The 12,166-nt window shown below is 59.7% G+C and overlaps 1 protein-coding gene across 1 annotated transcript in view; it reads left to right on the top strand.

Annotated features, from left to right (window-relative positions):
* CECR2 (CECR2 histone acetyl-lysine reader) overlaps positions 1–11,634 on the top strand; it is a 78,164-nt gene extending 66,530 nt beyond the window's left edge. Inside the window, exons 8-18 of the mRNA XM_090258369.1 lie at positions 1,037–1,190; positions 3,399–3,528; positions 4,150–4,187; positions 4,261–4,352; positions 4,571–4,697; positions 5,154–5,542; positions 5,953–6,081; positions 6,213–7,014; positions 8,503–9,844; positions 10,699–10,810; positions 11,442–11,634. Of these exons, the coding sequence (XP_090114495.1) occupies positions 1,037–1,190; positions 3,399–3,528; positions 4,150–4,187; positions 4,261–4,352; positions 4,571–4,697; positions 5,154–5,542; positions 5,953–6,081; positions 6,213–7,014; positions 8,503–9,844; positions 10,699–10,810; positions 11,442–11,447 (3,321 nt within the window). The 3' untranslated portion in view covers positions 11,448–11,634. The remainder of the gene's footprint in view (positions 1–1,036; positions 1,191–3,398; positions 3,529–4,149; positions 4,188–4,260; positions 4,353–4,570; positions 4,698–5,153; positions 5,543–5,952; positions 6,082–6,212; positions 7,015–8,502; positions 9,845–10,698; positions 10,811–11,441) is intronic.
* The last annotated feature ends 532 nt before the right edge of the window (positions 11,635–12,166 follow it).

Below are 12,166 nucleotides of genomic sequence, written 5' to 3'. Positions count from 1 at the left end.
ATCTCAAACTTAAAGCACCCTGGAGTGTCTTCAGCACCCGGGTCCTTGTCCCCACACTTGCTTTACCTTGGGGTGGTGGGCTGGTGAAAATGAGCACAGAAATGTTGAAATGGACGCTTGGAACACAACATCATTGGTTTTTTCAGACATATATGACCCAGTCTATAAACTAATAGCGTTGGGCATCCGTCTCATGGGAGCTGCTGAGTTAGGGCACACGGTGAAAGAGGAGGGGCCTGAAAAACGTGAGGAAGAGGTGTTTCATCTGCCCTTCCATTCCAAATGACAGCTTTGCTGGATAGAGGGGTCCTAGTTGTAGGGCCTTGCTTTTCATCACATTGAATACTGCTTGCCAGTCCCTTCTTGCCTGCAGAGTTTCCTTTGAGAAATCTGCTGAGAGTCTTACAGGCACCCCTTTGTAGGGAACCCTCTGCTTTTCTCTTGCTGCTTTTAAGATTCTCTTTCACCTTTGGCATTTTAATTATGATGTGTCTTGGTGTGGTCCTCTTTGGGTCCAACTTGTTTGCTGTACTTCCTGGACCTGTATATCTATTTCCTTTGCCAAGTTAGGGAAGTTTCTTTCATTATTTTTTCAAGTAAGTTTTTGATTTCTTGCTCTTCCTCTTCTCCTTCTGGCACCCCGTATGGTTCAGATGTTGGTACGTTTAAAGTTGTCCCAGAGTCGTCTTATATTATACTTTTTTCAGTTCTTGTTTCTTCTTTCTGTTCTGGTTGAATGTTTGTTTCTTATTGATGTTCCAAACCATTGGTTTGAATTCTGGCTTTCTTCCCTTCTGTGTTAGTTTCCTGTGGATTTTTCTTTACTTTACTTGGTGTGACCTTCATTTCTCCCTTTATTTTTTTGCCACACTCATTGAGCTCTCTGAGCATCCTGATCACCAGTGTTTCGACCTCTGCATCTGATAGGCCAGCTATCTCTGTTTCATTTAGTTCTTTTTCTGGGGGCTTGTTATGTTCTTTAATTTGGCACACATTTCTTTGTCTGAACCAATCTGAAACCTCCGGCCCTTCCCAGGAGACGCCGGTGCTCACCCGCATGGAGAAGCAGAAGCGCCGAGAGGAGGAGGAGGAGCGCCAAGTCCTCCTCGCTGTGCAGAGGAAGGAGCAGGAGCAGATGCTGAGGGAAGAGAAGAAACGGGAGCTGGAGGAGAAGGTGAAGGCAGTGGAAGGTACGTGGGGCTCTGCGTGGTTGCGGGCGGCGCTTCTGTAGCCAGTGTCTGGGCCGGTTCTGGCCAGTCCTGACTGGCCCTGACTTGTGAGTTCTGTGCTGTTTACTCCTCGGATCCAGCCCCTTGCTGCCATGGCCCCTGGGGTGCGGTGGTGTCAGCCACGCGCAGCTGCCTCTCCGTCTCTTGCTTGTTCTCACCCTTGCGGTGTCCGTTGTGTGGGCTAGAAAAGAAATGAAGTGTTGACGACAGCTAAGTTCACAAATTATTTTAAACACCAGTGAAATGCAGCCTGTTCAATGAAAGCCTCTTGATAGAACTGCGAGGTTTGCAGGAAATCCGAGGGGCGGAGGGACACGCCTGCACACCGTGATGATGCGCTCGGCTGAATCCAGAAAGCTGAAATGTCATGGGACAGAGTGGCCGAGCTTCTCTGGCAGAGACGTCAGAGGGGACACTGCTGGAAGTCATTCAGCCAGAGTTAAGACTGATCAGCCGCAGGTAGTGCACAGACCTTGATGGCTTTGACCTGAACAAGCCAACTTTTTAAGAAGTTATTGAACGTGTGGGAAATTTTGACTCTGACTCAATATTTGAAAATAAAGAGGGCTAAGATAATTTCTAAAAGCAATGTGGCAGGAACCCTCACTCTAGCAGGAGACAGTGAGTGAGACCCTGGGGCGGGCAGTGAGGCGAACCCCCAGAGCTGGCTCTTGGGGAGCAGGCAGGGCCAGGACCCATCTCTTGCTTCTACAAGAATAATTTCCAGACAAAAGGACAAACCCTGTGAAAATACAGGCGAATATCTTCAAGATGGTCAGCTAAAAAGGGATTTTTTTGTTGTTGTTTTAACTCTAAGGTGGGGGAGAGTGAGAGATTTTACTTTGTTAATTGTTTAAAACTTTCATGTGGAAGAAACACCATGAACAAAGTGAAAGACCGTGGAGCAGAAAAAGATAATTTCCCACCCAGTCAGCCAAGATTATTTAAAGCACTCTCCCAAGTCAGTTAGAAATCCAGACCCCACAGAGGGCAAAGGGGCATGTGTATGAGCAGGGCATTCGCAGGAGGGGGACGCTGAGTGGGTGGCCGGCTGAAAGGGTGTCCACTGTCACTTCAGGCAGGAAAGTGAGGATGAAGCCACCCAGATGCCATTCCGTCCCCGTCAGGTGGCCAGATGCCAACTTTACCTGGCAGGCGAGGCTGCGGCGACTGAGGTCACTGTTTCCTCGATAGAGCTTCACACCAACACACGAAGTCATGTGTCATGCACTGTTACTGCAAAGTACGGCAGAATTACAGTCAGCCGGAGGAGGGGCTGCTGTGTTCGCATTGAGGGGAACTGCTGGGTGGAGGTGCGGGTGTCCACCCACGTGGCTCCGCTTCCCTTTAAGCTTGAAGGGAGTTCTCTTTTAAAAAACGCAGCTTTTGAAAGTTTTTGACAGCGAAGTGCCTTTGATTAATGAAGCAGATACTCTGAGCCTATAGATGGAAGTAACGTAGCAAGAGAAGCACGTGTCACGGTGACGGGGAAACTCTTGCAGAATCGTGTCCGCCGGACGCGGGAAGGAGGACGAGCTCTGTCCCGGCTTCTCCTCCCTGTGGTGCTGTGTCTGAAAGGGTTCTTGCCCCGCTGCCTCCCGGAGCCCCTGCTCCTTGGGGCTCGTGCTGGGAGGCCCGGTGCCTGCTCGTGGCTGTGGCTCTGAGCCGGGGAAACTGGGTCTGGCCCTCCAGCCCCTGGCAGCTCCGGGGAGCAGCTCCCGTGGCCCCCGCCCCTGGCCTGGTGGGGCCGGCTGCCAGCGCGGGGAGGGCGGGAGACTGGGGACGTAAATGCGGAGCCCCGAGAGCTGGGAGGTGTTCGTGAGAGTCTGCGTGTGTTCAGTTCCGGGAGCCTCGTCCTAACACTGGGCGTCGGTTTTCTGAGAGAAAGCGGAAAGGCCTCCGGCAGCGACAAGGATGAGCCTTGCTCAGTCTTCTGTTTTCTTCTAATTCCATTGTTCTTCAGCTTTGCCCGCCCCCAGTGCCGGGGTGGGGGGCACCCTCGTCCCCAGCTTTTGTTTCCCCTCCATGGAATCCTCCTCAGCACCGCAAATGATGTCACGAAGGGCTCTGTGCTTGCTACGGCCTCGTCCTCTTGCAGGAGAGGACATGTCGTCAGTGACGCAGAGCGCTTCGCTCACTCGCGCCTCTGTCGGTCCCTTGTGTCTGCAGACCGAGCCAAGCGGCGGAAGCTCCGGGAAGAGCGGGCGTGGCTGCTGGCCCAAGGGAAGGAGCTCCCCCCAGAGCTGTCCCACCTGGACCCCAGCTCCCCCACGAGGGAAGAAAAGAAGACTAAAGACCTGTGAGTCCTCACCTGGAACGGGGGTTTAAGCGCTCAGGCGCTGTGCTAATAAGCTCTTCCCTCGTTCGACCCTTAAAGCAGCCTGTGTGGTGGGGACCATTCGATGTTCGTGAGCCTCCCGTTCCGTTCTCTGCTTTTGTGGAACACAGTCGTCCCTCTCACTGTGTTGCGGGATTTTTGAAAATATTAAATTTAATTACTTATTGCGGGACTTTGCGGCACTGTGCAGTAAATACTAAAAAAACAGTAAGGTTCCTACTTTGCGGATTTTCACCTATCATGGGGGGGGTCTAGAACGTAATCCCCGCGATAAGTGGGGGATCACTGTATTGCTCTCCGCATCACAGATGCTCGTCAGAGGACAGTCGGACCTGGGGAGGACTATGCCGCCCCATCATTTTACAGATGAGAAAAGCGATGCCCCTTGTTGCTAGAGTGTGCTGACCCTTATCTTCCTGCGTAACTGGTTCTCGGCATGTTATCACCGTTACAAACCTCTCCTTGATAAAGGTCGCCGGGTCTCTCTGACACGTGTGGACGCCTTTGTCTGCAGCTGGATGAGGAGAGCGGCGGGGCAGCGTGGTCACAGTCACGTTAATCTCTCGTTTTTTGATCCCGCAGCTTCGAGCTGGATGACGACTTCACCGCCATGTACAAAGGTCAGTTCCCGTCCCCGCCGTGGGGTCCCTGGCGGCAGCCTGCGGGTGCTGAGCGGTCTCCTCTGGCTCTCAGTCCTAGATGTGGTCAAGGCGCACAAGGACTCCTGGCCCTTCCTGGAACCTGTGGACGAGTCGTACGCCCCAAACTACTATCAGATCATCAAGGTGGGTAGATCCGTTCTGCAGGTCCCCGTGAGAAGCCGTGGGCTTCGCTCTTGCTTTCTGTGTTGTCTGGTTTGGTGCGAGTTCCTCTTCCATCCTGGAAAGTCAGGGTTGCTGGATGTGCCAGCCTCTGTGGAAACTCGAGAGGCGTGATTCCTTTGCCTCATACAGGTTATGAGGTGTTTCTCCAGCCAGTTGCCCTTCAGCGTGTCCTGTTCTAGGTCCCCATGGATATTTCAAGCATGGAGAAGAAACTCAATGGAGGTCTGTACTGCACTAAGGAGGAGTTTGTAACTGACATGAAGACTATGTTCAGGAATTGTCGCAAATACAACGGGGAGAGCAGTGGTGAGTGGCGCGCAGGCTGTGCGGTCGCCGCCGAGAGGGTGCTGCCTCGTGACCCAGGCCTGGGGGGGGGCGTGTGTGAGCAGCAAGGCCCGGGGCCGCGAGCGCAGCGGGGCCTGAGGTGTGTGGCGGGGACCGTGGACAGCGCAGACGCCGGAGGGCCCGGGTTGCCAGTCACCTCGAGACCCGCCCCGAGGGGCCATCTGACCCCAGTGCGCGCATGACTCCGGGGGCAGAAACTGAGTCCCTTGTGCCTGGGCTCAGCGCCTCAGCTAAACCTAAGCGGACCTGGAGGTCACAGCAAATATTTCAGCAGTTGAACTAAATTCTTGCTGACCTGGGGTAACGCCCCAGCCACACAGCCTGGAGCCCCTCAGGACAGACACCTCGTGGGTATTAGTGGAGAACCGTGTCCCAGCAAAAGCTGTCCCCGAGGTCACGCAGTGTTTCTCCCTGCAGAGTACACCAAGATGTCAGATAACTTAGAGAGGTGCTTCCACCGGGCGATGACGAAGCATTTTCCTGGTGAGGATGGGGACACAGACGACGAATTCTGGGTCAGAGAGGATGAGAAGCGGGAAAAGAGACGAAGCCGGGCCGGGCGGAGTGGCGGCAGCCAGGTGTGCACCCGCTCCCGCGACCCAGAGGGGCCCGGCAGGAAGCAGCCGCCCGCGGAGAACGGAGGGAAGGCGCTGCCGCCCACTCGCCGAGCGCCCCCCTGCTCTGGGGAAGGTCCCAGCAGCGGCTCCACACAGCCCCCTCGGGACACAGGGGCTGCCAGCAGCCGGGGCCTCCCTCGTGCCCTGCACTACGGCGGGATGCCCAGCCCCGTGCCGCTTCTTAACCAGGTGGGAAGGAGGCTGAGACCCTGCTGAGCTCTGTCCCAGTGGGTGAGGCTGGAGGGGAGGGAAGTGCGCAGGCGGGTTCTGCCACCCCAGGCGACTGCCATGCGCAGGGCTGCCTCTCCCCTCGTCGGTCCGCAATGTGGGCAGAGATGGATAAAAACACGTCCAGTTACTTGTAAAGCACAGAGGCACAGACCCATGCAGCCTCCTGAGGGGCAGTAATGACCAGTCAGGTCACCTCCGCCTGTCTCCACTCCGGGGACAGGACCTCGGGGCGCCCTGCGCTGACTGCCCTCTCCGGGCCTCCGTGCGGGTGTGGGGGCCTGTCATGTTGACCTTCAGCAGGGTCCTTCTGTCCTTGCTGAACTGCATCTCCTTCCCACCCCTCCTCGCCTTCGCTCCATGCTCTGCAGAGGCCGGCCGTGCCTGGCTCGTTTGGCCCTCTCCGCGGATCAGATCCCGCCGGCCTGTACGGCTGCTCCAGGGTCCCGGAGCCGCACCCCGGGGAGCCTGTGCGGCAGCGCCCGCCATTTGCCCTGCAGGTATAGTGAGTCTCAGACACGCCCTCCCCGGTGACCCGCGATTGTTGTCTCCTGGGCTGGGAGTCTGTCACCGTGGGCGTGGCTTACATGATGCACCTGCTGACGCCACTGTCCTCTGTCCTCCTTGCCAGCTTCCAGTGGGGATGAACAAGCACCCTGGGCCCAGGCTGGGCGCGCCCGAAGAGAAGCAAGCGTGTGGGGGGCTGACACACCTCTCTAACATGGGGTCGCACCCTGGGGCTTTGCCTCTGGGGCACATGAGTGGCCCCAGTCAGGATGGAAGTATGTATCCCCCAGCTCAGTTCCAGCCCGGATTTATTGCTCCCCGGCATGGAGGGGTTCCCGCCCGGCCCCTGGACTTTCCTGAAAGCTCAGAAATCCCTCCCAGCCACATGTACCGATCCTACAAATACCTGAGTCGCGCACACCCCGCTGTCTGGAACGGGAGCCATGGTGCTACACCCCTGGGACCCTCGGGGCCGGATGAGAAGGCCCTCCTGGAGCCAGGCCCCTCACACCAGCCTCGCGCCCTGGGCCACACACTGGACTCCCGGGGGGTGAGACCGCCATTTCCTCCCCACCCCTGGGCTGAGCGCCCCAGCTTCCTACCTCACGGCATTCCGTCAGGGTACCTGCGACCACCCTGTAGGTCCCCTGGGCACCGGCTGCAGCCACCTCTGGCACCCGGCCCCCTGTGTGGGGCGCCCTCCCAGGCGCTGCGAGGGGTGCCAGGCGGGGGCTCCATGATGGAGAGCCCAGAGATGCTGGCCATGCAGCGGCTGTCCTCCCGTGCCTGCCCACCGGGCGCACCTGGCCCCTTCCCACAGGGCGTTCATGCCGCACCCATGGGCCTGGCAGCCGCCAAGCCTGCCTCGGGGGACCCTGGGAGGACGCAGGATAACAGCGAGACGCGGGAGCCTGAACCTGACCCAGGTAACTGCCACTCTTGTCTGACTCCCAGCCCTGCGAGCTGCTGATTCCAGAAGAGTCTTTTCACAAACACCAAGCCAGACAGAAATGGTTTCCAGCCTCCTCTTGAACTCAGGGCTCAGCCAGTCCTGGTGCTGGTTTTGATCCCAAGGTCCAAGAGAGTGTCTAGCAGGGGTGGTCCCCACACAGATGCGGGGCTTGCTGTGCTGGCAGCAGGCCATCCCGACCGCTGCTGTCTGGCCTGTTTTTAAGATGGAAACCCCAAGAACAGAGAGAGGGGGTGGTGGGCTGTGCCCCGACCCAGTGTTGGGAGGAACTGAGGCTGGAACCCAGACAGACTGGACGCGGCATCTGTGTCTGACCCCGTGTCTCTAGGCCGCCTTCTGAAGTCACTGTCCAGTGTTTGGTTTACAGCCTGATCAGTTCTATCATTTGCTGTGAGGCGGCAAAGCCCGAAGGGAGTTCTCAGAAAGGCCCTTCCACAGAGGCCACCTGCGTCCGGGTGCAAGAAGGACGCGTCCCTGTGTAATTGCTGTTTATTCTGGGCTGGTATCCCCAGTGTCTCACACACGGGGAGGGGTGGAGACCAGGCTGTGTAAAACGGGGGTGGCGGTCCTGTGTGGAGTGGGCGGTGGGCATGGAACCCAGACTCCTTCCTGCGAGGACAGGCCCTCTCCGGGGCTGGCAGCCCCCGCAGAACTAACCCACCGCGGGCCGGCGGAACGTGAGGCGCCGTGACAGAGGCCGCTGTGATGGTGTTTCATGTTGGCTGTCACAGTGAAAGTCCAGGTTTCATTTTTACTGTGCAACCTGTCCCTTCGCCCTTCACAGCTGGGGTCCTAGGAGGTCTAGTCCTTCACACGTAGCACCGGAGGTGCTCAGCTCTGCCCTGCTAGGGAGACCGTAACCACACGGCTGCACTTGTGGGTGGACGTCGCAGGTTGGGTCCACAGGTTCTCATTAAGCGTCCGAGTCCAATAAATTAGCTCCCGCGGGTGTGTTAGTTTCTCTGACATGGTAGCGAGGCCTTTGGAGGTTTGTGCTGCAGCATCTTGTAAAGACATTCAAATGAGGTGAGTGTTTCCGTTCCTTTAGTCAGTGTTGATTCCTGCTCGGTGCGAGGACTGAGGTTTGGTCCCTGCTCTGCGGAGCACGTTCTGACGGGCCCCACACCGGGCATGGCCTCACTTCCTCTCGTGGGCCGAGCTTTAGAGCTTCCCAGCCTGGCCCCCAATCCTGCCGTGCTCCACGTGCACGTCCTCGGTGTCTGCCGCCTGAGGGCGTGCCCTCTGAGTGGCTGCAGGGGCACTGGGCCTGCCTCCTGGCCTACGAAAGGGAGGGCAGGGCATCCGCATCGGGACCCCTCCGGGATGTGCATGACTCTGGCCACACGCCCACCTCGGCCCTGCCTTCCCGGCCCGGTGCTTGTCACGTTCTCATGTCCCCGCCTGGGGATGCGACTCAGACTGAGCTGTCTCCCTTCTCTTACAGCAGAGCCTTTGTCCCAGCTCGAGAAGCCCCCGAGCGCTGTCGCCTCTGACAGCATGTACCTCAAACAGCTACCTCATCCTGCGCACCCTCTGCAGAGCTCGCCCCGGGACCGGGAGGACGAGGGCCCCGAACTCACGGGTGACCTCACAGCCTCGGAGGACAGCTGCCAGGCAGTGAAGGGCAAAAGCACCTGGGCCTCGGAGGGCGGCTACCCCAGCCCAGCTGCCCAGGGCTGCGTGCGGGACCTGCCCACGCTGGCGGGCAGGGGGGTTCTGCCTGAGAACGGGGTGCTGGCTGAGGGGCCCCTGTGCGACTCAGAGGAGAAAGGCTTTGGTGGCCATGGTCCAGAAAAGCCCCTCTGCCCTGGGGGCAAAGCCCTGCAGGACAGCGCGCCGTGTGCGGGGCTGATGCCGGCGGCCCCTCCCGGCGCAGACCCCAGCACGGTGGGGGGCGCCGGCGGCCAGTTTCCCACCTTGTACCTGCCCGGCCTGGAGTACCCCGGCTCAGCACCTCGGTACCACAGCAGCGCCGGCTTGCAGGGTCTGGGCGCCAAGTCCTCGCCTTTCCCTCCTCGGAGCTTCCGTCCCAACAGCCTTCACCCGGGGGTCTTCCCCCGGTACCGCCCCCACCAGGGAATGCGGCACGCCTACCCGCCGCCGCCCCAGCCCCCCTACCATCACTACCAGCGGACTCCGTACTACGCGTGTCCTCAGGGCTTTCCCGACTGGCAGAGGCAGCTCCCGCCCCCAGGGAGCCCGGGCGGGCCACCTCCCGGCCAGCCGCCCGCTCCAAGGCCCCTCGTGGACGACAGCGCCGTGGTCACCCTGCAAGGCTGCGAGGCCCTGAATGCCGCCTTAACGTCCCCCGCCCGCATGGACGTGCTGGTCACCGAGGTCCCCACGGCCACCGGGCAGGGCCCCGGCCCCGAGGAGAGGCTGGACGCGTCTGCGGAGCGACCGGAGAGTCCCAAAGAGTTCCTGGACCTGGACAACCACAAGGCCGCCACCAAGCGGCAGAGCTCGCTGTCGGCCAGCGAGTGTCTCTATGGGCCGCCGCCGCCCGCGCTGAGCGCCGGGCTGGGGTTCCCGTCCTCCGCTTACCCCCCGCACGGGGGCGTGCTGCCAGCGAGGCCTTCCTACGCAGCCCCGCGGCCGGCCGGCCACTTCCAGCCCCGGGCCTGGGCATGCGCCGCGGCTGCGCAGCCCAACGGCCTCCCGCCAGAGAGCCCGGTCTACCGCCGCCTGGAGGACGGCCTGGGCCACTTCCAGGCCGTGACACTGGAGCCGATGGGCCCCGCGGAGGGCGTGAGGGGGCCCTTCCAGGACGCGTACAGGCCCTCGGGGTAAGCGCGTCTGATTTCATTTCCCCCAAAAGAGAAAGTGTTAGTTTTTAACAGAGAACGGCCTTGGCCGGGAAGGTCGACGTCAGAGGTCTCCGGAGCTTTGCTGCTGCGGGGCCTCGATGGAAGCGTGTGGGCCTCGGGCTGGGTTCTGGCTTGGGCATTTCAGTGGCTGGTTAGGCTTGGATACTGGAGGCGGCAGGCCCCAGTTTGGGAGGTGCGGGTGCACCCTGTTTCTGAGTTCATGGCCCCTGACTGTGGAGAGACGGGCCCCCTGCAGGGCGTCCTGTGAAGTCATCGGGGGCCGCGTCGGGACGCTGGTGCTGCCAGCGTAACCCTGACCTCAGCCCTCTGCCCCTCGTGACGTTTCATTGTGTTTGTTCCTGCTCTGAGTATCTGTCTCTTCCGGTTTCTTTCCCTGTATCCCTAAACCGTCGGACTACCTTGTAGACCTGATGATGCTTTATTCCCTGGTCCTTCAGTGCGGTCCTCCTCGGGACAGAGAGCATGGCCCTGCGGCCCAGCCTCGCGCTGCTGCGCACCTGGGGGTGGGGGGGACAGCGCTGCCCCTGACGCAGCCACGTGGCCTCTCCAGTTGTTTCTGAGATGCCTTCATAGCTTTGTTTTGTTCGGTTTTGATTTCTTTTTCTATTCAAGACCCAGTCAAGGTTTACGCACTTGCATTTGGTGGTTCTGTCTGTTTGGTCTCGTACTTTGCATGTGTCCCCCGTCCTGGTGTCTTTGTCGCGACATGTCCTTTGTGCCGGGCTCTTCCTGGCTCCTCACGTCCAGGGTCAGGTTAAACCCAAAGCGAGGCCACAGGCTTACTCCTGACCTGGCCTCTCTCGTGACCGCAGCCTGCAGATGCGCCCCGTCCAGCCGCCGTCCTCTTTCCCAAAGACCCCGGCCCCAGCGGCGCTGCGGGAGGAGCTGCCACCTCACGCGCCCCCGACACTCCCCCTTGATCAGGTAGGACAGCCGGGGACCTCCCTTGTCCGGCGGGTGGGGAAGGAGCACGTGGGCCCAGGGGTGCTGGGAACCCCCGCTCCATGGGTTTTCAGCTGCACGGCGGGCTGGCGCCCCCCAATTTCACACTTCTCACTGAACGGAGTGGTGGCCGGGGGGTGCAGGGAGGAGGGCTTCCTGTGCTGCAGGCCGCGGGGGGCAGGGCCCAGCTGGCCTCAGCGGCTCCTCGGCGGGGCCTCCCCTTATTCTCAGGGCCCGGCCCTGGGGGGCTGGTTTGAACTGCAGTTTTCCAGACTGGCCCCCATCCTTTATTCTGATGTGGCCTCTTGCCTGGTTATTCTTCCGGCCTGTTGGGTTTTTGAGGGACTAGAATGTGAGGTTTGAGTCATAGTCGCTGCCTCTGGGCGCCGCCGTGCTGAGGTTATCCGCCTCCGTGTGCAGCTGATTTCCTCTGGCCGCCCCCCACCCCCGCCTCCGCACCCTTGGGGTCTGGCCACTGCCATGTCCTGCTTCTGTGTTCACGAGTCCAGCCATTTTCCAGATGGGAGGGACTGCTTTTAGGCATTTTTAATTTTTTTTAACGGTGAACACAAGTGTGCATTTTGTTTAAACCATCCCTCTTTTGCTTTCCCAGAGCTAGTCCGAGGGGGACACAGCCCCCAGGGAGACAGAAGGCTGCCCGTGAAGACTGGGACCCAGAGCACCGGGGACGCGCCCTGCCTGTCTTTGTTCCCCGCCCAGCCCCCCAGCGCACCACCTGTGTCCCAGAGCCGGGGACGCGCCACGGCCTCAAAGCACATGCCTTGGACACGGACCTGCGCTGGCAGGGTCCTCCTGATGGTCAGGAACAGATGAACTGGAATTGGTGGCTTTTCCAAGTCCTGAGACACTTGTTTAGGGAGAGTCGTCTAAAGGGGGGTGGGGGGGGGCGCATCCGTAAGGACGGAGGTGCTTCGAGACATTCATGAGCAGCTAAACTCAGGTACATCGGGGAAGGAACTACTTGTCGTGTTACTGTGTTTGGAGTTGGGTCCAGTTTACAGAATTTTCATGTTGCCTTTTGAACTAATTTTCGTTGTTGGTGGTGAATGTATTGTACAGAACGGGGATGAGGCCCGCAGCGCTGGCATCCTGACCGGGGGGCCTCACCTGTTTACAATCACGTCGCACTGAAGCTGACAGGCTGGGCAGGAGGGCGGGAAGGCTTTCTGACCACGTCACTGTTCTCCTGGGGGGCAGAGAGGCCTTCCTCCTCGGCGGCCCCGCTTCTCGGTTCAGAGGCCGCGTGCTCTCACGGCCTTCCGGACGCTTCTGCCCGGGAGGCGGGCTGCGCTCCGGGCTGGTGGCCCAGGTTTGGCC

This window comes from Furipterus horrens, unplaced genomic scaffold (genome assembly GCF_987537825.1).
Source record: "Furipterus horrens unplaced genomic scaffold, mFurHor1.1.pri manual_scaffold_12, whole genome shotgun sequence".
In the NCBI taxonomy this organism is placed as follows: domain Eukaryota; kingdom Metazoa; phylum Chordata; class Mammalia; order Chiroptera; family Furipteridae; genus Furipterus; species Furipterus horrens.
This window is presented reverse-complemented; position numbering and strand designations above follow the sequence as displayed.